Source organism: Poecile atricapillus, chromosome 1 (assembly GCF_030490865.1).
Source record: "Poecile atricapillus isolate bPoeAtr1 chromosome 1, bPoeAtr1.hap1, whole genome shotgun sequence".
Classification (NCBI taxonomy): domain Eukaryota; kingdom Metazoa; phylum Chordata; class Aves; order Passeriformes; family Paridae; genus Poecile; species Poecile atricapillus.
The window spans coordinates 133,828,576-133,855,023 of NC_081249.1; the positions used below are offsets into that span (position 1 = coordinate 133,828,576).

General features: G+C 36.8%; 1 protein-coding gene across 3 annotated transcripts in view; it reads right to left on the reverse strand.

Moving 5' to 3' along the window:
* KCNQ1 (potassium voltage-gated channel subfamily Q member 1) overlaps positions 1-26,448 on the reverse strand; it is a 334,459-nt gene that overhangs the window by 228,780 nt on the left and 79,231 nt on the right. For 2 of the 3 annotated variants that reach the window (XM_058855429.1, XM_058855435.1), the window contains exons 3-13: positions 26,243-26,369; positions 24,390-24,468; positions 23,383-23,479; positions 22,705-22,845; positions 16,879-16,989; positions 14,317-14,412; positions 11,969-12,091; positions 10,806-10,947; positions 9,447-9,473; positions 7,058-7,123; positions 4,640-4,760 (exon numbers count right to left, since the gene is read on the reverse strand). In XM_058855429.1, coding sequence (XP_058711412.1) covers positions 4,640-4,760; positions 7,058-7,123; positions 9,447-9,473; positions 10,806-10,947; positions 11,969-12,091; positions 14,317-14,412; positions 16,879-16,989; positions 22,705-22,845; positions 23,383-23,479; positions 24,390-24,468; positions 26,243-26,369 — 1,130 coding nt within the window. The remainder of the gene's footprint in view (positions 1-4,639; positions 4,761-7,057; positions 7,124-9,446; positions 9,474-10,805; positions 10,948-11,968; positions 12,092-14,316; positions 14,413-16,878; positions 16,990-22,704; positions 22,846-23,382; positions 23,480-24,389; positions 24,469-26,242; positions 26,370-26,448) is intronic. The other variant, XM_058855420.1, reaches the window with a different exon arrangement.

Here is a 26,448-nt window from a genome sequence, read left to right on the forward strand (position 1 = left end):
GCAGCAGCAAGAAATCAGAATGGGATGATGACACTGAAATCATTAGAGTGACTCGATTTACAATGATTCCGGAGTCTTTGGCTGAAAAAGTAACTTACCTGACTTCTTGTTAAACCAGATTTAAGGACACTTCATATCCTCAAGTGTCTCCCAGCAGTCAAATAGATATGACTATCACATTCCTGATACACCCAGAGTTCTAGGTTCAATGTCCATGGTCAAGTTTATTGTAAATTTGTAACAAGAAATACAGCATTTAATAATGCTATTCCATACCAAAGGAAATAACTGAGGGAAACAATCCTCCCCTTTTCAGTAAACTATTAAATCAGCAGATTGTAAGCAGAATTCCTAAGGGAGCTTGAGGACACACTGAAACATACAGAATGAAAAAGGATGCTGCCCAGTGTCCAGTAAACAAGCACTGAAGCCTTTCCTGTTGCAAGTCAAGTAAATGACTGAAATAATGGCACATGACAGTAACCAGCGATGAGTGAACATTAAGCTCTGGTCTTAACTCAAGGATGTTCTTACATAGCTGCTATCACTGCTGTTCTTCCAACATGCCCTGTCATTAATGATAAAATGGACCCCATGGAAGTCATGGTTTAAATGTTGTTAACAGCATTCCAGCGGGAATTTTGTGACAGCAGAAGTCAGGTCTTCCATCTGGCCCATTTGAGAGGGAAACTGAAATATTTGCTCAGGCCTCAGAGGGTCATTTTGGTATAGAAGAAGAAGATAAAAGCAGGAATCTCTTACAATATGACCTCACAAATCAAAGCAAATAGGGATTCCACTCACTGATAATCCCAAAGAAAAGAGAGAGTTATAAGACAAATACAACACTGTTTGTTCTAGGCAATGTGGTTGTATCTCTTGCCAACAACTTATATACTGGTAATTAAAATATAGAAGACTTCATAAAAATAGAAAAGAAAAGAGAAGAGAAAGAAAACATTAATTCCAACAAAAGCCAGTGGTAACTGCAGCACCATGGACATCGCATTTAGTTTTTTCCAGCACACTTTATCTCAAATATTTCAAAGCAATCAAAAGCACCCATTTCAATCATTCAGAAACCTCGATCTGTTATCATGTCTTCTCAATCTGGAAATTATTAAAAAGCCCTAAATCTGTTTGCTTAGTCATTACATCTATTACACTGTTTAACAAGGGTTTATTTTTAAAATGTCGTGACACAGAATGCTTTCAGGATGGAAATACACTTAATAACAAAAATGAATTACTTTTTGTTTTTAATGTAAAGCTTTCCTTTAAGTGTAAGCCCCCTGTATAAAATATAAGATCAAAACAGTATGTCACTGCAGGAAAATAATTATTATATATATAAATAGACAAACCCAATGCTTAACCAATTAAATGCATTTTCATAATCCCAATTATGAGGTCCATGAAACATCTGGGGAAGAATCATTAAAAAACCAAGAATTATTGTTATTTTGATGCATATGATAACAGGATCACAAATATGGCATTTTAGCTAATGCTTATATCCAGAAATACATGCAGTAGCTAATGCTACAATGAATGCTTCCACACTAATGCCGAAATTAAGCAATTATACAAACCCAGGGCAAGAGCCTCACGGTGACTGAGGACCAGCTACAAGTAGCACCAATTTTCCACTGCTTTAAAATGCAAATAAACCAAAAGAGCCAACACAGTGAAGCAGAACAGGAGACAATCAGTTTATTCCTCACACTGTGAGGAATAAACCAGTGAGAAGTCCAGAGGAGAAGGGTGGTATTGCTGCAGTCCAGTTTTCTATTTCACTTTTACAACACAACAGACCACAGGAAACATTAAACTGAAGGGCCAAGCTCTATCACAAACAACACACTGTGTACTGCATTTTTAAAACTGTTACAGATCATTTTATAGGTTGTCCTGTCTGAACATCATGTCTCAATGTCCTTTAATTATTATTTTTGTTTCCTCAAAGGGGTAGTGACGGTAATTAACTGATAGAGTAATCTTAATGAAAGATTTTCCATTAGCAATTCCATAAAAGTTTATTTCAAGACAGATTTAAAATCGAGTCAGACATATGTCCTGCAAAAAAATACCCAACACCTGCATTTGTTTTTTGACACAGAACCAGTCCTATTAAACTCAGTGAGAATACACATCTACATTTACCAAAAGAGAACAGTTTTTGCATAAACAAGCAGGGCTCTAAAATTTAATTTAAGGGGGACTTTAGGCCTAGAAGCCTTAAGCCCTTTATCATAAGGGTTGAAAGTTGGCATTTACTTTCTAGGACAAGTGAGGGGAAAAACTAAGCCTCATTGGCTTTTACACCACAAGGATGCCAAGTGTTTGCTTTTCAGTACCACAGCAGGTGTCCCACTCTTCTGACAAATTTGTGGCACCTGTTAAAAGGGAATATTTTCCATACTGTCAACCAAAAGTCACTTTCTAGCTGAGTGTCTCAAATTAACTACATAAAATTTACTCATGTACTCATGACTTTCAAAAATTAATGCCTATTCTGGAGTCACCTTTCTGTGATTAATGGATAAGTTAATTCACATGTAGCAATAAATATATAATTGGCCAGGAAATAGTTCTATGAATCCCAAATCCATGCATCCTCAGATCAAGTGTTTTACATTATACTTTCAATTTTGAAAACGTCTTTTTGTTTCTGTTTCTCTGATAGAGTATTGCTTTCAAGACCTGAAACTAGATACATTCACACATAATTTAACTTGTCTATACTATATCTGGTGCTATAGTTTTGTTGAGTACTTGGGTTTGTATTTAAAAACACAGGATTTTCACTAACTTTTTGACTAACCCTCATATCTGGTGCTGATCTGGCACTGTTTAAGGTCTTATAATTAGCTGCAAACAAAGTAAATGCACTTCCAAGCAAACAGTTCTCAGAATCTACATTTGGGCACCTGTATTTCAAAGAGACATTTAAATTAATATTTTATCCAGTTATACATTTCATACGATTTCTTCAGTTGTGAATCTAATCCAAAAATCTTAAAAGAACCAATGAATTCTATTTTCTTCCACCCCAGCAGAGACTCAGTTCAAGCTCAAGACAAGTACATTTTGTACTGTCCTACTCATGACTTGGAACAATCCAGGGAAATTTCAACAGAGGTTACAACCAAAAATTAAGAGAGTAAAAGAGAACTATATAAGCTACTGAAAGCCTAGGGTGTTCATTTGGTGAGGTTCTCCATCTGAAACACACTGCCAATATTCTAAAATTTTCCACAAGTAATTAATAGAAAAAAAAATAAATCTCAGCTGCTATACAGGTTGGAGTTAAAGATGATGGAGTGCCTTATTATCTGAAATGTGTCACTAAGAAATAACTAAATAGTGCCCAAACCCAGACAGGATAATATCAACACTTAGCACCTAAGTGTATTAAAAAAGAAAAAAGCCTGCGATGTTGAGGCAAAATAAAGTTTTAAACAAGCTTCACAGAGAAAATGTCTAGATCTGGTTTTCTTGCTCCACTGTTCTTGTCTAAGGCTTGAGAAAATTTATTACTTCCTCCTGCTGCTTGTACCACTGAGAAATCTTCCAGAATACAAGTCTCTTAAATTCCCTGGCTACAAACAGACGTACACTCGGGTGAATCAGATGAAAATGCAAATACCTCTGTTTGGGGACAGGGAAGGCTCCACCCAAACATTTATTTTTCTTTAATAAATGCCCTTCCAAAATGGCTCTAAAAAGTATGTTTGTGCTTCTCTGTTAATTATAATATATATGGGAAGAAGGCTTGGAAATTGGTAGCAAGCATTTCTGCATGTTTTGTACATCAGAAATACAATTACGCCAAGAATTTTCATCTGTGGTTTCACTGCAGAAATCCTCAGATTTCTAGAGGGGAAAAAATTGTTTAATTCCTCTGCTAGACAATATACTGCCACACGTCTAGTATGGCAAACAATAAACATTTTTCAGGATTTTGAATTAAATGACAGAAGATTTATTTTTAAAGGCATGAGAACAAAAAACATGCTGCAACTCTCTTTTTATTTTAGAATAATCTGAGAACCTGAAGATACCATTTTAGCATAAAAGACAAGTGGAAAATCTTCTTCCAAAAGGGAAAATGCCACCATACCACCACCCCACCCCACCACCTACAGGCCTATTTCAGATCTTTTTTTTCTATATACAACAAAACAATAATCCTGATGATGAAACAGATCTTCCAATGCAGAACATAGTTTGACCATTAGATAAAGTGCTGCTGAAATGGAGAGACTTGTATTTCATATAAGTAGTATTTAAAATCTGCACTTTACAGCTATTCCACTGGAAAATGTTGGAGGGAGCAAGATAACCTTCAACAGGCAAGTACTCCCACACATTGTCTCCACATAAAAATCCTGAGGCTGTCAGCCACCAGCTGCCCAGAGACATTAGCTAAAAACTAAAGCTTTGTGTCACAGCCAAGTGAACTTGTCTTTAGGTCAGCATGAAGATTTACTGGCACTCAGAACAGGATACACCAACGTCAAGGTGAAAAGTGTCTGACGCAAATATCTGAGATATTTGAGCCCTATCAGCTCCTCCCACCTGAACTGCCTTCTCTTGTCCAAGTCAGCCACTGCACAGTTCAACAGCCTGGACTTACTGTGAGATGTGAGTTATTGGGGTCAGCAGTGTCTCACCCTCCAGGTCAAGCTCATCGGCAAAGCTGCTGGTCCTGATGAAGGGTCCTGTGTTCACATCTAGAAACGCTGGGCTCTTTTTTACTGTGGAAAAAACATGCAGATAGCAGTTCAAGCAACAGCGTTTTGCTGCCACTCATCTGGACCTCTGAAATATCGCACATGTTAAAAGAATACTGAAAAGAAAAGTTGCTACAAAAATTGCACATAGCACAGAGTTCACAAAAAGAAAAATTTTAACTCCTCCTCTGCCTAAAGCATTTGAACTTCTGGTGAAGATTAAAATTAATATTTTACTCCTTTTTTTGTTGTTGTTGTTATTCATACTCCTGATACACTAGAATGTTCAGAATCCAAAAGGCAGAGGGCTTCATGCATTATTTAGAGACAATTTGTTGGTTCCCTCTCATGTTAAGGCACTAGGCCACCTCATATTTAGGCTCAGAATCAGGACAGGTGGCAAGATCTCCAGTTCATCACAGATGAGGTTCTTACTGGGGAGGTTGATTCGCAAAATTTCAGATATTGAAAGTTTTACTGGAAGTTACTTGCAGATCATCACTTTTACAGAGCCAAGAAATCAGGGAGAGTGTTACAGTTTTCATTTTTAAACTCAGGCTCTGAAATTCTGTCACATACTAACATTAAGAACACCAAGTGCTTTTTCCAGCTTGGCCCTAACATTTGTTAGAGAAGCCACAACATTTGTATATAAATAAAACCACTGGTGTGGTTCACATGACTGTAAATGAATTTACAGAAAACAAAACTTGGTAATATTCCATATACATCATAGGTAATTGTGACAAGTCCACAGAAAACTTTGTCTGTCCAAGTGGCTGGAATAGCCAATAAAACAATTATAATGTAGTAATTTATGAAAACTCTATCAAATAAAATATTTTATAATATATCAGTAAATTATGCCCTGCCAAAAAGCCACACAAAACCTAAAGGAATAAAACAGAAATAGATAACTTAAATGTAGCTGATGTTTTCTGGGAATAGAAGTGAGAATATCAGGAAAAAATTATTTTATTTTAATGCAACCACTTTACTCAAGTAATTGGGTATTTTCATATGGCAGAAATGGATTTGAATTAAAAAAAATAAAAAAACAGAAGGGAAAGTATTATTTCATCATTAAGAACATGGCTGTCCAAAACTACAAGAGGAAAGTCTTTGTACTCCAGAAGTTATAATAGGAAAGGATGACCTCTGAAATCAAAGTTTAAAATAAACAAACAAGCAAACAAATAAGACAACTGCTAGGAGATACATTTATTACAAGCAGAAGCCACTTGTAGAACTTTAAAATTAAAATTTTAAAATTAATGTTTTAGCAAGCATTAATTTCTATTTTTGCTTTTAGTATCATACTAACATTAGAGTATCATGCTATTTAATTACTTTGCTGTAGCCATCATTCAGAAAAAATGGCTGTGAAACCAGCAAAATAATTCCAGATAGAGATGTGCAGTGAAATGTCTTTTAGACAGACTTCTTTGGGCTTTCACTGAAATAATTTTCACTGTTTTCATTTCTACAAGACATAAATGAAACTTTCCCAGTTTCTAGCAAATAAGGACTCACAAATGTTTGTGTTTTCCTGATGGCAGGTGATAAAAACTGCTGAACCTGCAGCCATGTAAAGGATTTGCTGAACACTCACTAGACTGTGCTCATGAGAGACACAGCACACTCCATGCACAAGTGGATCTGCAGGAACTGACATTCTTGGATCACTCACAGCTATTGCTTTTCAGTTTCGTGGGAGGAGAAAGAAGGACTGGCACAATGCAAAAAGAACCAGAAGTCAAGACTGGGCCTCAGACTATTTGAAAGAATTCTTGTGTGAGTACACAGACAGCAGGAGCTGATTAGTATGAGGCAAATGTATCTCCTTCCCCCTGTTTTAAAAATTTCAAACATCATCATAACTAAGAAAAGAGCATGGCCTTAACGAGAGTTTCTCTGCTTTAAAGTGCCTTGAAACAGGGCTCAAGCAGAACACCAGGGAGCTCATTTTTCTACTTATAAAAATAAATTCATAGTCATTAGACTTTGGATAAGTCTTTCTTAGAAAGCAGTGTTAAAAACATACTAAAAAAAGATACAATTTCTAAATATGAAGGCTAAACAGAAAACCCCCCGACACTTTAGACACTAGTTTTCAATAGATAACAGTGGGTGAATTTACACATTTCAATTTACAACCTGAACAACCTCCAAAGTCAAAATTCTACTGAAACACCTCTTTTTAGAAAACAGCTTTATAATTTTTTGTGCCACAGCAGACAGCTCCAGACAGAACTAAGATTTAGTAATTAACAAAGGCGATGAAACATGATGGAACAATGATTAATTATCATGAGCTTTACCTGGAGAGGAAGGAGCGCTGGAAGACTGCTGGTCTGTGGAAAAGGATGGCCAGGAGCGCTGACAATCTGAGTCAGAGTGAAGATGCACATGAAACAGAGATGGGACAGGAGAAAAAAAAACAACAAAAAAGAAAGAAGGTCCAGACAGACAGCTGAGGAGATGCAGACATACCTAAAATTTATTATGTTCTACCTGACACAAAATGAAAAATACTGTGGAAAATAGTGTATGAAACTGTTCAAGAGTGCATTACACGCTGGCAGAATGTTCAGTTGCCACTGTGGAGGCGTCATTGCTTCTCCAAGCCCATTTTTCATGGCAATGTCAACTGCTGCAAGATATTCCTCCCTACAGGCCAGTCTCCATTTGCCCCTTTCCTCCAGACTTCAGGGCTTCTCAAGTCTTTCTCTTTCCTAACTGTCCAAATTCCCATGGGTCAGACGCCTCTTGCTCTGCTCACAAAGCAAGTTTCAGTGCCAGGTGGACGGGGCAGTTTTGACATCACATTTGAAGCTTCCAAACACATCCCATAAAAAGTTTTTGAAGCTGCCCACTTCAACCATGTAAAACAAGTTCCTGCCTCAAGCTGAATTTCTTGGGGAAATTTTTCAGGCAGGTAAGAGGAATCAATGATGAGAAAGAGTCTTAGCAAAACACAATCTATACCTTATGTTTAGTTCTTTTGAACATCATTATGCTATTAACAACTACCTCATTAAGAACTGCCTGTGAATTCATACACTTGGACAGACTGATATTTTTCAGGAATGGTGCCTTATTTTTATGCAATGAGAAAAACTCAAAATGAAACATGTATTGGAGTAAAAAAAAAAAAAAAAAATCATAAAAAACCCCTAGTTTTGCAAGTGTTCTCTCCATGCTACACACATGTTCCAGCTGGGACAGGGTTAATTTTAGCAGTAGCCAGGACAGGCCATGGCTCCTTTGGTCTTTGCTTAACTGATGATACCAAGAGAAAGAAAGGAGGAAGAAAAAGCTGGAAATCTCTGGTTGCACAAACATAATGGCAGGGAAGCAAGATGAGAGATCCAGGAGTGTGAAGACTGAAGAATTAAGTGGGCAGCTCAAAAATTTACTGAATGTGAGAAAGCATCACATGGATATGTTACTACAGCCTTTCTGAAGATCAAATTGAAGCTGAATTAGTATCCTTTATCCTTGTACTGCCTAGTTTCTTCCTTCTGAGCTTTTGACTTGGCAGCTCCAGTTTTCTGAGTAGGTAATCTTTTTCACAGTAAGTCAAATAACACTCTTTCTTTTAGCTGCTGTGAGAATAGTGTTAGTCCCAGGGTCTACTGAGCTCTGGCTGCCTGGCTGGGACATAGAAAGTGAACCTATGAAGGCTGGTAAAGCTTCTCTGATATTTCCCCAAGATGAAGGAATTTCACATAAAACAAGTGATTTGTTTGGTGGCTCTCACTGCCCTCCTGATCTTGTTCCACCATGTCCATCCCCAACAGAGATGCCCCTCTTGGAATGATGGAAACTGGAAAAATCAAGGATTGATTGGGGGAGCCAAGGAGCTTCAGTCTGATTTTGCTGTTTTAACACCTTAATTTCACCTGTGTCCCATGTGGTTTCAGGGATAAAACTGAATCTTGCCATTTCAGTCAATTTAATCTGAGCCTGAGCATCCTTGCACTCGATCACTGGAAGGAAGCCTCTGTTGTCTGTAGTGGTTTCAGTGCAGAAAACTTACAGGTGGCTCATAGCACTCTCACTAAATCACAGAGGTCTTTTGCCCCGACCTAGCTCTAATCCTACTGTCTTTGGGGGACACTCAATTGGTAAGAAAGTGCCCAAGCAAGCAGATTAGAAACACCACAAGTCTACATGGCTGCTTAAGTGATCACAGAATCCAGATAAACAGTAAAATAAATTATTTAATTTATGGGTCCCCATCTGTTCACAAATATCTACAGCACATTTTTACAGGAACAGATGCATGTACTTCAGAATGCACAACACTGGGGGGTCAAATCTGAAAGTTTTCTCCTGTCCTAATATAGTTATTTAGAAATGAATTCACATCATATCCTTAGATAACTACTGGATGAATTAGATTTTGTTTATTAGAAATTTTCTTTTTCTATTGGTTATATATATAAGAGCAATTTTTCTCAAGTATAAAAAACCATTAGAGATCATCTACTTATACAAATGAGTGCTCACGTTTCTCCTTGTAATGAGACTGGGTGCAGTTGTGATTACAAGTGTGAGAATGTACATTTTCTGTCTGTCTAGATCTCCTTGGTTGCCAAAGATTTCTTAGAAATTATATGGCACTAGACACACATGAAAAACACTGCAAACATTATGCTGTCATAAGCTGGCATGCCACAAATAGAAGTATTTTCCTCAACTTACCAAGAAATTTTAACATTCCTGTTTGTCCTGTATACTTGTAAGAGTTTATAGAGGAGAACACAGATAAAAAAGAAAAGAGATAAGTGTCAGAAGAAATTAGAGAAAAACCTTTTACTGAAAGCTACAGAGCTGATTTTTGAAATGGCAGCAGTAGGCTGCCATCAAATAGTATTGTCCTTAATAATCTCAGAAATTTAGTGGTAAAAGGTGGGACTTTAAGCATTTGTGAGGTTCTGTCATTTGATTGTTTTGAAGAAAGGTGTCTGTACTCAAATTTTGAGACACACACTTAGCTCAGTACTTGTCCACCTTTTAGCAGCTATGTCATTTCTACCACCAGATGCAATTTGCAACCATTCCTTAGCAGAGGCCAAGAAAGAGTGGAAAAGCATGGATGATGCAGAAAAACACAACAAAGCACACCAAAATAGCACACAGAAGGCAAGACTGTCTGCTTGAGCTAAAATATGCCCAGTGGCAGCCCACGTTGCTGTCTTTGTTTAAAGCCCATTAAATTTGTTCCTGTCAGCCAAATTTTTGAAGAGAAAAAACAGAAATACTTAAGGTATCTATAATAAAAAACACCTTTAAAATGAAACCTTGCTCTTGTTGCCTAAATTTGAACAGTACATTAGAAAACTTCCAATAAAAGTACATTTGTAAAAATGCCACATTGTAAATTCAGAGTTATTTTGTGAGTTCAGTACATCAAAAGCAAATATAAATAAGTTATTAATCATAAGGTGATTCTAATGTCCCCTCTTCCTTCATACTGTACCATTTTGTACAGTGACATTTAATACAGATGGATCCACATTTATCTTAAGTACTTCTGCTTTCAAAACTCGATTCTCAGCCTACTGCACCGAGCAGATGGCATAAGCACATGATGGTTTCATGTAACAGACTATGTTTGGTGTAGCCAAGGCACACCAATCCTTTTTGGTTCAGGTACAAGTACAATAATAACACATCCGGGGTAAATTTCACGTGGGAAAGCTGACAGCTAAACTCTGTAAATTCAATCAATTGCAGAATTCCAATTGCAAAACGTATGCACCAACCTAAGAGTCACTAGCTCTTCCAACAGGCAGAAATGAGAGATGATTTTGTTTGTCTGCAGTGGAGCAGCCTCATTAAAGCAGTGGTTAAATCTCACCCAGACAAGCCAGCAACCAAAGGCAAAAAAGCAAAGAATTCTCGCGTAAGAATGACAAGAGCTTGTTCTCTCCTTCTTTAAGACAGACACTAAAAAGGATCTGTATGCAAATCTAATCATAGAACTCATCACAGTTACATTTACACAGTTACATACATTACACAGTTACACAGTTGGCATTTTATAATGGAGCGTCTTACCAGAATTTTCAAATGGTTCAAAACTGAAATCAGGTTTCCTGTCCTCTGCCACGTGGTCATAAGTGATATGTGGTATAGCCAACATCCTGTCTGGAGAAGAAGGCCCATTGTCCTTGTCTAACTTAAATTTCTTCTTTTTAACCTAAAAAAAGCACACATAAATTAAATTACCCAAACCAAGTCATATGGAGATGTCTCTTCAGTGATGTCTTTAATAATGACACAGTCCCCAATGAGCTATAACCAATTAAGAGTGCCTGAATTACATTTTCATGATCCTACACTGTGTTTCTCATTATGTTCCCCCCTCATCCTGCCAAAACTGGCTAATCACTAGATTTCTGCACATTGTCATTTCCAAATCCCTTGCCCACAGTAAAAAAAGAAAATCTGCTAGTTATGCAGCAGCTTATATAAATCAAACTATTCCAGAATATCTTTATCATTTTATGGATGCCATAAATCACACCCTCTGCACAAAGCCAATGGATGTATTGCTACTGAACTCAGATGAACCTCGGAGATACAAGTGAAGATTTTTGTGCAACATTCTCTCCTTCTAGCTTGAGACTGCTGTGCAATACCCTTATAATACAGAGGACGGTGTACTACATAATCTAAAGATTCTGACAAAGGTGTTTTGTCAGAATCTTTAAAACAAACAAACATATAAAACAAAAAAAAAATCTGAATTTATGGAATCTGTTGATATGACAATTATTAATGTACGTAGGCACAAGAAGTCTTTACCATGAAGGCTTAGAAAATCATAAAATCAATAGCTGAGAGAAACAGAAGTTTTGTTGAGTTTGTTTTAATCAATTAAAAGCTACTATTTCAGAAATGGTGATTTTTTTTTTCTACCTGTCCTTATAGTTTCCAAACAACAATGATAAGTAACTGATGGATGTGCCTGAGTCATTATTACTCATTTCCAAACTACTACATCAGTCAAAAAAGTCAAGCTTGGGCAAACTCAGCAAATCAACTTCTTGTTTATAATGTTTGTATACTGAAACTGTCAAAACTGAAATGTAGAACAAAATTTGAAACCAAGTAATCATCTGTAAAACAAGTAGACCAAATAATCTCTAGAGAGGACAAAAACTCTTTAGAATTTAATTTTTTTAATTACTATAATGTGAAACATTAATTATTGATACCATCACCGATTTCTTTGGTTTTGGACTGGGTGACAGCAAATGATAATTCCTGGCAGGTTTTCGAATGTATATTTTCCATGTAGAAGAGTCTGGGTTTTCTGCAGCGTAGCATCTCCATGCAGTCTGGAATAAATGTTTTAAGCAACAGAATAATTAATCAATCAGATTAGTGGCTCACTGTACAGCCCAGTAACTTCCAAGAAGCATGTCAGTCATTCTTTATTTAATTATATTCTTGAATTTGCCCTCTGGAAACAAACTCAGCATGGTTTAGAACCCTTATTTAGTAAATAGAAACCGCATAGTTAGAACTGGGAAACCACACAGAAAGATCAGTCTTTTCAAGTGCAACTTTTATTCTCAGTAGCAACAAACAAATAATGAGAGAAAACTCTAGACTAGACTCAAAAAAAGATCCAAATTTCATGTTCTGCTCCAGTTTCCTACCTGACTTTAGGCATTTTGGCTATTGCATACTATCTTACAGGCCCCAGCTCAGAAAAAGACAAAAATTATTCTTTCATGCCTCACAAAAATACTATCAGAAAAAAAAAGGAATTCTGATGTGGTCAGTAGGGCTATATTCATATGAAGAAATGAAACTGAGGGCACAACAGAATAATACCAGTGGTTAACCAGGAGCCCAAACCCAAACCCAATCCTTCCCCTTGCCAACCACCAATGATTAAAGTTCTGTGTTCTAATGGAAAAGGGAGGAAAAGCAGAGCTAGAAAACAAGACCAACAAGAAAACACTACTGCATTCTCTCTTAACTGTGTAAATATCAGAATTAATTAATAATAAGTCTCCAAATTAAAAAGGTAGATCCTCACTTACTACATGAAGAAAGGACACACTTATACACAAACAATCTAAAGCAGGGAAGGCCAGAAAACCCTAGATGAAAGAAACAAAGCAAGGCAGAATGAGAGAGGAAAACAGACAGCAGTTAGAAAGGAAAAGACAATCACCATATAAATCCCTCCATGATTAACAGAATATTGGAAGAAATAAATTACCTCTAGAAGAAACCAAGAAGGAATACAATGAAAGAATATTCATCTGGACTGTTCTCCTGTCTTGTACCTATTTTGTAAACATCTTGGCTTAAGAACAATCTTTTTATAACTTATTTGTAGAGCACTTCCTGAACTGGGCTTTCAGAAGTCTGGGACTACTAGTAAATCATGATTAAAACCATTAAGAACAGGTACTCAGCAACCCATTGTCTATCCTCTACTCCTCCTTAACTTTTCTGATGGATCCAAGAACAACATTCTGGACATGCAGTCTCAGGCTTCCCAATAATTTGGTGTTCATTTCCCAAAAGAATCAATGGGAACATTAAAAAAAATCCATTCTTTACAGAACCATAGCATACGAGTCTCAAGATTTTTAGATAATCTCTGGCTATAACCAGGGTCTTTGTCACAATAACTCTGGGACTGTTTAGTTTCAAGCATAAACTTTACAGTTAGCTACTGTTTCCATAAAGATCCTGACCTGGAAACCCACACTCACTCATGAAGCCAGAGAAGTAAGTCACATGAGAATGAAAAAATTATATGGTGTATATCAAGTTTTCTTTTAAATTTGATCTGTGTGCTTCTGAAGCCATGTGCAGGTACTGAGTAGAAGGAGAAAAGCTGGAAAAAGCTAGAATGAAACCATGTTAATACTTCTCCAGGGTGCAATGCTGGCTCCAATGCATTAAAGGACAAAATCTCCTTAACCATACTGATACTGAACTGCAATTGCATTTGTAACAGGGGGATCAATATTTTCCTGCCTGTCAGTTATCCTGCATATCCTGAAAAGAATGATTTCACAGAATCCCAGTGGTTCCCAGCCACCTACTCTAGAGCTGGAAAGTCCAACCTATTTAAGATTCTGACTTATTTCTCCTTAATTTGAGATTTTTAAGAATTCAGTTGTCCCAACTGAAGCATATTTGACATTTGTTTTTACAAGCAACAATGTATTTTTTAAAAGCACAATCCTATATGAAGCCTCCTCTTTGTTTTTTCATTACTACAAGCATTTCATAACATTTTTCCCAGGTAAACTGTTTAATAATTACAGGATAACTTTCAGTTTTGATTTTAACCAGCTCAATTAAACAGTTTACACTGATTTGGGAGTGTACTTTTCTGCTCATTAGTTAACATTAAAGATTGGATTTCCAAAACGTGTGTCTGTAACTCCTGTACATTTTTAATGGGAATCAGGGAGGGGAAAACTGCCAACAGCTTGGGGGGAAAAAAACCCAACAAAAAACCAAAAAGCCAATAAAAAACCTACTATAAATGGAAAGAAATTACAGCATGCAATATGCAAGAACTCAGTACCTGTATGAGTGAGGCAGCAGCTGGAATCTGACGGTTGAAATGCTTCTGTCTTTGTTTCTGTTGTACCTTTAGGGCAAAGCCTGAACCAAGAATTCCCTGTGGAAAGAGAAAAAAACCTTTTTTTTTTCTTTTTTTTTTTTTTTTTGTAAGAGTGGAGGGAAAGAACCACACATAAAATTGCGAAATTATGTTGTGTAAATGAACTTCTATTCAGCATCATAAAACCCAAGTAATTATTTAGAGGAAATGACTTAATACAGTGAAATTTTCAGTCTCAATTATATTACTTGCTGAAGCAAACTGTGAATGCTATCATGCCCTGATGCAAAGTCTGCTGGACTCAGACCCAAAAAAGGAAAAAGAAATGACATTTCATACCCTCTAAAAGTTTCACAAAGGCTTGTGTAGGGGAATGACAGAATAAGGGGAAAAAATCAGCCTGATGGGCTTAACTATATTTTTATGAGAAATAAAGCTTTGGCAGGGCATGATGTAAGCCTCTAGACCTTTTAACTCTGGTATGGTAATTTCTATTTCCATATCTGAATTCATGGTGGGAGTGAGGAAAGAGAACGAAGAAGAGAAAAAGACACATTTCAAAATGGTCAATGAGTTGAACACAAAGCCATCTAATTCACAGTCAGGACATGGATTAATGGCACTGGATAGTGTGAAACCTGAACTAGACTCCAAATGTAGTATAGGTATGAAGTCCAAATTTAAGTAAAGAGGAAGCCATTTATGTGGTCATTTGCACAGGTATAGGCATATTTAACACAAGTTTTAGAAACAGGTGAAAATGAAATCTTTTATAAATCAGCTTACATGATTACATCTACTCAAGGAAAGCACAATTCTTTTTCTATGCATACTAGAAGGCATCAGAGCAGCCAGGGATCTTGGCTTAACCTCTAAGAACTCTATTAATCATTAAATATTTTGAAAGGAACATGAAATGCCCTTCCTATTATATTCATTTAGTAAAGATCAAAGAGATGATAATGCTCAAACGCCACGTATTTGGGAAATGAGGGATCATTGCCTCATCCAGAACCCACACCAGCTCCATTTAGCCACTACAATCACTTTTGACTATGATCTCAGCCAGATCCTCTTACTTAAAACACCAACAAGAAAGCCTGCAAGAGAGCTCCAAACCCTGAATTCCCCCTTGGGCCAACTCACAGGAGCAGCTTCATTCAGTAAGGAAAATCCCACTAATAAAGTGGTGCTTGGTGTTGTTCTACTTCAACAAAGATTAGGGAAACCTGACAGGTAAACACAAAACATGGCTGTGAAGGCACGGCTGCTACACAATCATTTATAAAAACATTTTTGTGGCATTTTAGGCTGATTTTAAAAAACAATCAACCAAAACCAAACCCAAACAAAACAAACACCCCACCACCAACACTTTTCAGTCAAAACAGTAGCTTTTGGCATTTCCCATACCAATCATTTCACTTATCTGATTGTTCTTCTAAAATAAAAGTGGAAGAGATTAGAATGAGGAGGGGGGGGAAACATACGCTTTAAAGGCAAACTGATGCTGGGGAATTTAAAAAAATTAATTATCCTCCTCTGTAAAAGGTAATGTACCTTTAAAGTAGGCAACTAATTTTAAAAGGTTACTGGAGTTTTAGCAGCTACTATTTCATGCCGTGAGGAACTTTTGTGATGGTACTGGAAAAAAAATACTATCTGTTCTGTACCATCCCCACCACTTCTTCATTAGATCCACACAAACATCTGCTAACACAACTGCTTGTGTCCCTGAATGGAAAAAATAAACATGTAAACAGAATGCTTCAGGTGGCACAAACATTTTAACAGCACAATTCAGGAGTATTACTAAATTTGTAGAAAACACACCCTTAACTACTCCTGGCACTGAATATTTGGGTTTTCAAACTGCAAAGTTTCGCTGATTTTGAATTTAGGCCTGGTGCTCAAGTGCCTTGTTTCTTGTTTGAAAGCACTCAAGAACCTGTTTTCAGTGCAAACCAAGTGCCATAACAGCTTTAAGAGGTCAGTTCTAGGTCACTTTGGAAAACAGGACTTTGGCCATGGACAGATATTAATTTTGTGAAGAGCTGCATCAGCTCTTTGCCAGCGACATCTTTTTGGAAGTTTTTCTAGAAGAAGAAAGTACATGAGAATTCTCCAGTTCACCTTGGACCTAATCAGTTGAGTAAACTATGAGTGAATGCCTTAAAAAACTCAAAACATTGCTAGGTCATCACTAAGAAGTAACTAGAAATAATTTCCTTCACACCTCTGAGATAGGCTGGGAAAATTACTTGGAATTAAACATCTCTTTCTCAAATACAAATCCTTCTCAAATCTAGTGTGGCATACAAAAACCACTGCATATTTATTTAGCTATTTCTAGAAGCTCCTTTCTTTCTACAAGCTACACAAATTTCAGCTGCAATACGGAAGCTTAATACAAAGCTTACACAACACCAGGTTAAATGAAAGGTTAAAGAATCAGTAACAAAAGTTCCCTCTGATAACCAATGAATCAACATTAAATTGTCACAAAAGTACAAGATAACCTACCGCAGGCAGTGCAAAAAATGAGATTGCAAACACTGAAAAACAAGATGCAATTGTCTTTCCTATCCAAGTCTGTGGCACTTTATCTCCATAGCCAATAGTTGTAACAGTCACCTGCAAAGAGAAATAAAAAGGGCATTACATCAAGTATTAGCATGCCACTTTGGGCTTGTTGTTCTCTCTTCCTTCTTTATTTATTTCAAAGAAGCATTAGCTGCATTCCTAACTCTCCTACTGTCAGCCCGTGTGACACTAATAAAGGTTAAATATTCCTTCCAGGTTTGCTTCCCCACCTAAAACTGAGTGGAAAAACATACAGCAAACTGAATTACAATAAAATACACATTTAAAATCCTGCAAAGTAGAACCATTAATTTAAGTCTTCGTGGCTGAGGCAACTGTACAGCACATGAAGCTACTGGGCTAGGGGCTGCCTGCCCATGTCACGCACTTTCCCCAGGGAAAGGCTGCCAACAGTTCTGAGCTGGTGGTTTGGTTAGTGGGCAGGAGATGTTCGCTGAGAACAGTGCAGGACTGCTGCATGGAAAGAGCACACACGCTGTAACCAGGCACTGTGACTGCGGCCACGCATGAACCTTTCTAGAGATAACATCGGTTATATAAATAGCAAGAGAAGCTGAACATTTTCCATGTAGTAAAGACCCTGACAACAGTCTAATGAATCACCAATTCATATAAAACACAGGAGAGCAGAAACAGATAATTTAAAGCACACATGCAGGAAACATCTGCTGAGTTTGCCTTTCAGAACACTGAAATAAAGATTACCACCATAGTGATGTAGCATCACAAGGCTTAATAAGTCATTATTTTCATGAGCTCAAGGAAAAAATGCATTTGTTTGAATTAGAAGGATACATTTGGCATCTGAGAGCAATTTAAATTCACCTATGTCACCAGCTATTTCTGAATTTGTAAATTAGAGAGATTTTTTATCTGTGACTTTGAGGAAGGCTAACCAAATCAGAGCATGAGAAACCACACAGAGCCCTCAAGCAGCTGAGGCACAGCTCAGTTGTTGGCTGCTCAGACTTTCTTCTGACACTTCAGAAGTGTCAGGCTTCAGCTGCCCAGGACACAGATGTTGGTCCCACAGTCACACACACAGGCCATCCCACCTCGTCCTGAACTTGTCCTCCCGCTAAGCAAAGTCTTTGTGTGCCAGTCACACACACAACAAAAGGGACAGCTTGAGGTGGTGATGCTTGTTGCAACCTTCTTGACAGTTGCTGATACTCAAAACATTAAAGTATTAGTTTTAAATTTTTAATACAAGTATTTTTAATGTGGCCATTTTCCAAAACTGTTTCACACCCCACAGAAGCATTTGAAGGGTTAGTTAACCACCCAAGCACCTTCACCTGAAATTGTTATTTAAATTCCACCTTAATTCAGGACCTGATGAGGAAGGGTGATGTTATCTCCTTACCTACATATCCTAAAGCCTAATTACAATTTCACTTTCAAATATATGGAATAAAAAAAGAAATATAATTATGGGGAAAGTTATGGCCTCCAATGCCTTCTTACAGAGAAGATTATGAGAGAAAATAACTGCTTATGCCTCTGTTTTTGAAAAATATTATAAATCCTTGTAAGTGAAAAATGTTATCAACTATTTTTTGTTGCAGTCGTAAAATCATGTCGAAATACACACATTAACTAAAAATGTGAAAAGAAATAGCTGGTTCTGAGCTAACCAAAGTATAACTGAAGAAGAATTCATATGCATCTCAGTATTTTTCTCCCCTTTCCCACCATAACCCTGCCCCTTTCTTCTGAATTGATTTATATAAATCATTAGTAACACACACACACACAAAAAAAATTCCTATGATGGTTGTCTAGGAGGGTTTTTTTTTAAAAAAAAGCATTTTGTAAATTGGGTTGGAAATCAAAGTGTGCAGTTACCTTTTTCCTCTGCCCTCATAACTCTAAACCATCTACTAATCTACTGTATTCTGAAGTTACATTTTCTTTTTTCCCCAAAATATATGCTGTTAAAACCTTACATGTCAAGTTTCTGCCCTAAATCATTCTTTACATCTGGATTAAAACTCCCTAAAGAGCACAATACTAATTTTACAGTTGTAAAAGAGGATATTATAATGGAAATACTGACTCAACTCTAGCATAGTACTCTAGCATAGTAAACATGTTGGCATAATGAAATTAAATTGACACAAGAGCTCACACATTGAATTTCATTGAAAAGCATCCTGTGAAACAATTGCTTTAATTGGGAACAAAATCATATTCATCCATTAACTATTTTAGAACTTTGATCTGATGAACATCATCACAGATTTAGGCATTAAGACTAATGTTGTTCCTATTAAATATGCATCAAAAGTCTGAAGGGGAGAATATGAAGCAAAACCCCACCCAGAAAGAAAAAATAGTAATACTCATCAGCACTGAATAGGGAAAGGATTTTATTTTAGGTTATATCAGGCTAAAGTGAGCACAGGAAACTAATCAGGTAATTAAGGATATTCTGTGTATGAAATCCTTGCTGCGTACCTGGGAAAATCTCTGACAGATTCAGTGAGAACATTTATCTTTATCATTTTTAAGTGTCTGATTTTTAAATTTTATTTTTAATGTTTTCCTGATTTTATTGGTCTTTATACTAAGTCTTTAAAACTGTCAGTCTGGACATGATGGACAATATAAGCGGACTAATTTTGAATACTGGCACTGGGCAACTGAAATATGCACCACATTACATTTATTTTACTTGCTAACATTAAACCTATTTCTGAAAGATGTACAGATATCCTGCCACTGGCAGAATTTATACAGCTTGCACTGCATTCAAAAGCAGCAACAATACAAACAACTCCTTATGCCATAAGGTAACCTCAGGTTTCTTCAAGAAGCCCATAACTGACATGGCAAATAACCACAGCCCAGAGTTCTCAAGGAAATTCAGGAAGACAATTTACATATGAAAATGGAAAAGCAATATAGACTTATAAATAACAACAATGACAATGAAGAACATTTAATTACAAGTTATGCACCCTAGGGGTGTGCCTATAGTCACACATCAATATGGAAGTACCCAACTCCAGATGCAGTTTAGTTGTGGTAACACAGACCTCTTTGGATTACTTTAGCTATACATTCAGTTATATATTCTGTTACTGCTGCCCAAAGAACTTGTTTGGCAGCGTACACACAGACTGAGATAAAAAAGCGCAGTGCTGGAGAGCAAGAAAAGGGGTGTGAAAACACTGTCAAGGACTTTTTGAAGCATTCTCTACTATGTAAGGTAAGTGCACTTTCAGAGAAGACAGATCACTTATTTATGATGGTGTCTGAAACAGGAGCTGTGAATTATCCTCTTCTGCAGGTTCAGCTCAAAAGAGGTTTTCATTGACCAGAATTTGTGCTGCTTAAGCAATTCAGAAAATTCTGGCTAAACATAACTGAAACTTTCAAGATCTAACACTTGAGACGGTTTTTGTATGAGTTTGAGACCTTTATTTGGGAGAATCTTTTTGACTTTCCAGCTCTTCATAGAATCATAGAATAGTTTGGGTTGGAAGAAACCTTAAAGACCACCAAAGTTCCAACCCCCTGAGATGGGCAGGGACACCTTCCACTAGACCAGGTTGCTCATAGCCCCATCCAACCTGACCTTGCACACTGCACATCCACAGCTTCTGCGGGCTAACTTCTTCTCTGTCCTAACTTTACAGGGCTTTTTCCTAGCAGAAAGAATGAAGAATATTACACTATCAAGAAATCAGAAATGGATGGACCTGAATCCAGTTTTGTTCTGTTAAATCTTTTTAGCAGTTAGTGGAAGTGTGTTAGAGCAGAATAAGGACACCTAACTCCACATTTAATATTAAAGAAATTACATTATGTGTTCGTTGAATACAGTCTCACACTTCATGTGGCATGCTGCAACACAATAGAAGCTATAACAGAGAAAAAAATATTATCATAATTAAATGTATTGATTAAATAAGTTTATTGTAATTAGGAAGACAAAATAACTGGCACGCCTATTAACTGAACAATAACTCCCTGAAAGGAGAATATTTCAATATCCCGACAGATCGTGTTGCTTCTATGGGAGGTTTTACTGTATTTTCAGTAAGCCAATCTGGTCTGTCACATACTCAGTTTTTAATGGCAACGCCAATGACAGCATGTGTTTTTAAATGCAGCTACATCTGCCACTGTTAATTACTGAGTCATCTGAGCACTGTAGTGGAAAACAAAAATGCCATAATGACATGAAAGCATTGAGAAAAGCTACTTGACAGAAAGCCACTTTCTTGTGCTACACAGTAAGTCTTCTGGTCCTAAGAAAGCCCGTATTTAACCATGGCAGACAGCAAGAAGAAAGAATTCTACAGCAGATCATAGCAGCAAAACAATACAACAAAACAAAACCTGTTGTATTCAAAAAGGGCTACATATGCATTTCGGCACCAGCAGACTTGCAGTGGATTTGCTCATCAATAGATCTTTCCTTCCTGAAACAGCAAGTGATAGTTTGTAAAGAGAAGACTATAAGCACACACACATACAGGTTTATTAAAAATGAATAAGTTCTTAATATATATTCTTAAATACATATATGTATTTTATTTATGAAATGGAGGTGTTAGTCCTATCACTCCTATAAAGAAGACCTTTTAGTTAATATTATTTTTGACCAAAAAAATAAAGAGAAACAATGTCTTTTGATTTAAAACAGCAAAGAAAATCTCTGTAAGACCAGCACATTTTGAAAGTGCACGCATGTTATCAGTTATGTCTATGCATTTCAAAGATCAGTAGCACTTACTGATGACAGTTTGTTTGATTACACCAATAAAATTAAAGCATATTAAAAAAGCCATTGCTTGAATGCTAATGAGAAGGAAAAATAGCTTCCAAAAAGTACCTTTCTTTGAACTGCAATAGGAAACAGAAATGAGAACAATTACAGATGGGAAATCCCAGAACAAAATTGCCAACCTAGTATTTGTGTATCATGTGAGAACAGAAGAGGGAATAGTTACTAGCAGAATGAACAAAATTAAATGTTTATGAGAACACAATCCCAGAATAGAGCTGCCACGCCGGTAAGTGCATGTAATAATCAAAGAGACAACTGTCACTAGTAACACCAATAAAGGAGAACTTTACTACCAAAACCAAAGATACATCTACGGGCAAGTTGTGGTAGCACTTTAAAAAAAGCAGAGAAATCTCAGGACAAGATGGTTACAATATAGCACAATAAATGCTGTGTAAAGACACTAAGTGGCTTCCCAAAGCAATATAACCACATCAGAAGAGTCCTGTGCCTGGATTTCCTATCTATCCTAGATGCTTCTTGCTCCAGAATTAGTCCATTCTGAATAAACTGGGAATGTCAAATTGCAAAACATAGCTATATAGCTGTTTTAAGGAAAAAAACCCAACTCAATAAAAAGATGGACAAAGAAAACCTAAATTCAACCCCTCTCAAAAAAACTAGCCTTAATTTAGCAAGACTCCTACTATCTTGGACAGTTGAACACTGCCATGACAAAGGTAGCAAGAAATAATCATTGTACCAGTAGGGAAGACAGGATAAAGAAATAGAATATGTGTTTCTATATTTTTTTAATGTAATGTGATCACTTTCGATCACATAAGACTGTAAGCAGCAAATAATATTACTGATCTTCTATAGTATTTCTGTAGTGTCATGGAATTACAAACCCAGAAAGTGTATCGGAGCTGTTAGAAGCTGTTTCAAAGTGCTGTTCTTACTCCACATTGGACAGTGTTAACATGTGAAATTGCTATACTTACTACTCCCCACCACAGGGCGTCTGCATAGCTGCCAAACTCTGTTTCTCCAGAGTCATTTACTGCATCCTTCTCAGCCAGGTACACAAAATAAGAGGAAAAAATCAGGCCCAGAAATCCAATGTAGAGTGTTGTTATCAGTTCCTGCAAAGAGAATCAAAATAATGGCATTATGATCTCACTGAGACATTTAAATTTCCTAACACTGATGGGCTGTAAAAGATAACTGGAAGACAAAAATGCAATTTCAGCAATTATAAAATATTGACACTGAGTGTTGGCTGTGCAAATTAACAAAAATTCACTGTGCTACACAGACAACACAGAGCCAAAATAACCTTGTCACACAGGACTCATTAACTTTCTGGCCACCAAAAAGTAGTTGAGTAACTTTCAAACAGTGCCAGATTCAAAACAACTCTGGAATTTAAATACATACTTTAGGAAATATTCAGACTAGTTTTCAGAAGTCTCATTTTCTGTTGTTGAGTCCAACTACAAGTCAAAATTTGCCACAGTGGCAGTGAACATCAGGCACAACAACCACACCTGGTTAAAATAAATGACTACTTGACTCCATACTAAATATAAATGATAGCAGCAGCAGGGCTGAATGTATGCTGTTCTGAATATAAAGTCTTTGGCATCAGCTGTGTCCTGCCTCAGAATGCCCAAACTTACCTGTCTGTGTATGAACACCACTGATCCCAGCAGCCTCCAGGTACCGCCCTGACGGTCAACGTGCAGCATCCGTAAAATCTGCAGGAAACGGATGCCCCTGGAACACGATTTTCAAATTAATGAAGAGACCAAACACACAAGAGAAGAAACAGAGGTGGAAAAGAGAACTCTGGCTTCCAAAGGACCCTTTTTAAGAGTATTTAATACGCAGAGTATTTTATATTAGACTTAGCAGCCTGTGTCTCTTAACTCCACTCACCCATCTTTCTTCTTGTTTGTTATGAAGACAGCCTGGGGACACTGTTCATGTGGCTAGTAAGGATAAGTCAAGGATTTGAGAATTTTGGGCACAAACAGTAAATGCTCTAGCAATCATTCATTAACTGATATTTGACCTGCTCAACAGGATGGGAAACAGCTAACTGAAGATCTGATTTCCTTATCTTTGAGGAATTTCATAGGCAATTTGAACCAGACAGTCCAATAATACTTTAAAACATTATTTTTATGGGAGTCACTGCAAATCTGGAGCATGGCTGCAGCTAGTGTGGATAGCAAAGCACACTGCCAGCCATTCACCCAAGAAAACCAAGCGGTGTGGCCTTCCTAAGCACAAGGGGGATTCAGTCCATCAGGAATTCACAACCACAGACATTTTATGAAGAGGCAGCTTGAAGATGTCACAGATATGAGGCATCAAAGAGTTGTTTTAAAACTAAGCTAAGAAACAAAATCAGGATTTGGGCAGAACCCACCTAGCTGGGGAAAGGGGGAAGGAGAATGAGCTTCTTTATCATCACTAGCCATAAAAGCATTGCAACAAAATTTTATCTCCCCTACACTTTTATGGGATCACCAATACGTGATCAGGGATCTGCTCTATTACATGACACTGGGCAGTGACTCATTTTTTCCTGCAAGGACTGAAACAGGAGATAAATTTAAAAAAAAAGAAGAAACACAACCTTGCTCAGATAGCACTACTTTCTTTCACTGCATATAATTACCTGATAGCAGAGGTTGCAAAGACTTGACCTTTAGAGCCCACACAAAGAACTATCATGGAAGCAACAACTACAATTAAATCTGGAAAATAAAAGTCAATAGAAGAAGATTAATTACCACATCTTGCAATACTTCTGCAAGTCTACTATAACGATATTACTTTAACAAGTTGAACAGTCACTCCTAATTACTATTTTTGTTTATATATCAAAAGATCTCAATTGTGGCATGTAAAAAAAATTTCATCATGTGATGTGATGGGAAGGTTGTACTGAGATGGGTCCAAGCTGGCTGCAGTCTAGATGAATGAGGAGTTATTGTCAAGCAGCCTGGAATCCTTATTAGCTTTAACCCTGGAGGAATTTCAGCAGTTTCCATCTATTCTATCTTCTCCAATTCTTATTTTCTCTTCTGTGCTTATACAGGATTTTAATTGACAGAGATTTTGAGGTTCATTTCATATATAAGAAAATTGCCTTGCTATCATTTCATCTTTCCAGGTCTGAAAGGGAGAGAAAATTGAAACTAGGGTATGAGTCTAATTTAGTTTAACTCAGCCAGTACTCTGTACTCTAAACCCACGTGCCTCAGGCCTAGTAAATTTTGGAAAGGAACTCTGTATTTTTGAGAATTAAATAGCTCTTGATCCATATCTGGGAAAGATGAACTGCATTTTGCTTTCCAAATTGAATTCTGGGAAAGATGAACTGCATTTTGCTTTCCAAATTGAATTAATTTGGTTGATGTTTAAGAATGCTTAGTTCTAGCATTCGAGAGAAATGGATCATGGCCAGAGTGCAAAGACACAGTATTTTTATAGCTGCAGTCACACCTGAGTTGCAGTTATTATAAATGTATATTTATTTATATATATATATATATATGGACAGATGCACAGAGGAGCTAAATCAAACTATTTTATAGTTGTAAAAATACCCAGGTACAAAATTTTGTAATTTACATTCAGCAAAGCTGTAGATAGTTTATGAAAACCTATGTCTGGTACTCAACAGCATATAATGGTTCTGAGTAGTGGAAAAATCTATGTCACAGAACAAGAATTACTACTCTTCCATAACAATACTACTTTTCCAATGTCTGATTTATTTAGTACATTTATATTTCAAGTACTTTAGTACAGGGAAAGGGTCTTTCTACAGCTCTTTCAATGTTGGCTAACAAAATACAGATTGATTTTGGACTGTATTTATTTTGGTGAAACTTTTAAATGAATGACAAGCATTGTAAAAAAACAATGATTAGTGACATACATGGAATATTTGGACGTAATTTCCAAGAACCCTTAAGTCATTTTAGGAAGCAAATCGAATCCCAAGGGAATTGAGGTGTCCAGCTCCAAATGCATCACTGAAAACCATATTTTAATTCAATTAAAACTAACAGAACTACAGTGCATCTATTGTGCTCTACCATGCAACACACCACTCAATTAGAGTGCAAAACAAACTCATAATAAACTAGTTAAATGGCTACTGAGGGGAGGAAATAGGCTGTTCAGTATCTTTGAAAAAATATAATTGTAGCTCTTGTACAGTGTCTGGGATCCTCAGGTCACAGGAGACAGGACTACAGCCAAGACTTACTCCTGGCAAAGCTGAAGATCACTTCTGAAAAGGAAACGCTCAGCTATTCTTGAAAAACAAACCAAGTTGCATTTGTTCTCAAATGACAGTGCCATGAATTCCTGAAAGGAAATTCAGATCTACATTCACACCAATGACAAGAGCTCTCGCTCTAACTTGGCTTCAATTGCTGCAGAAGTTCGACTTCTAAAAGCCTTTAGGGCAGGTTTTACTCATTGTTTACATCAACTTTTCAAGATCTGCATACTCACCAATGATTGAAATAGGCTTCCTAGCAAAACGAAGCCTTCCCCATATTCCAACGTATTTACTGCGGCATCCTGCTGACCATAGCCGAACCACATATTCTGTTCCAAAGAATACCACTAATACAATTTCCTAAAAGAAACACATGGGGAACTAGGTTAATTCTCTACTCTACATGTCTTTTATCTCTTTTCAGAATGTATCAGAAAGC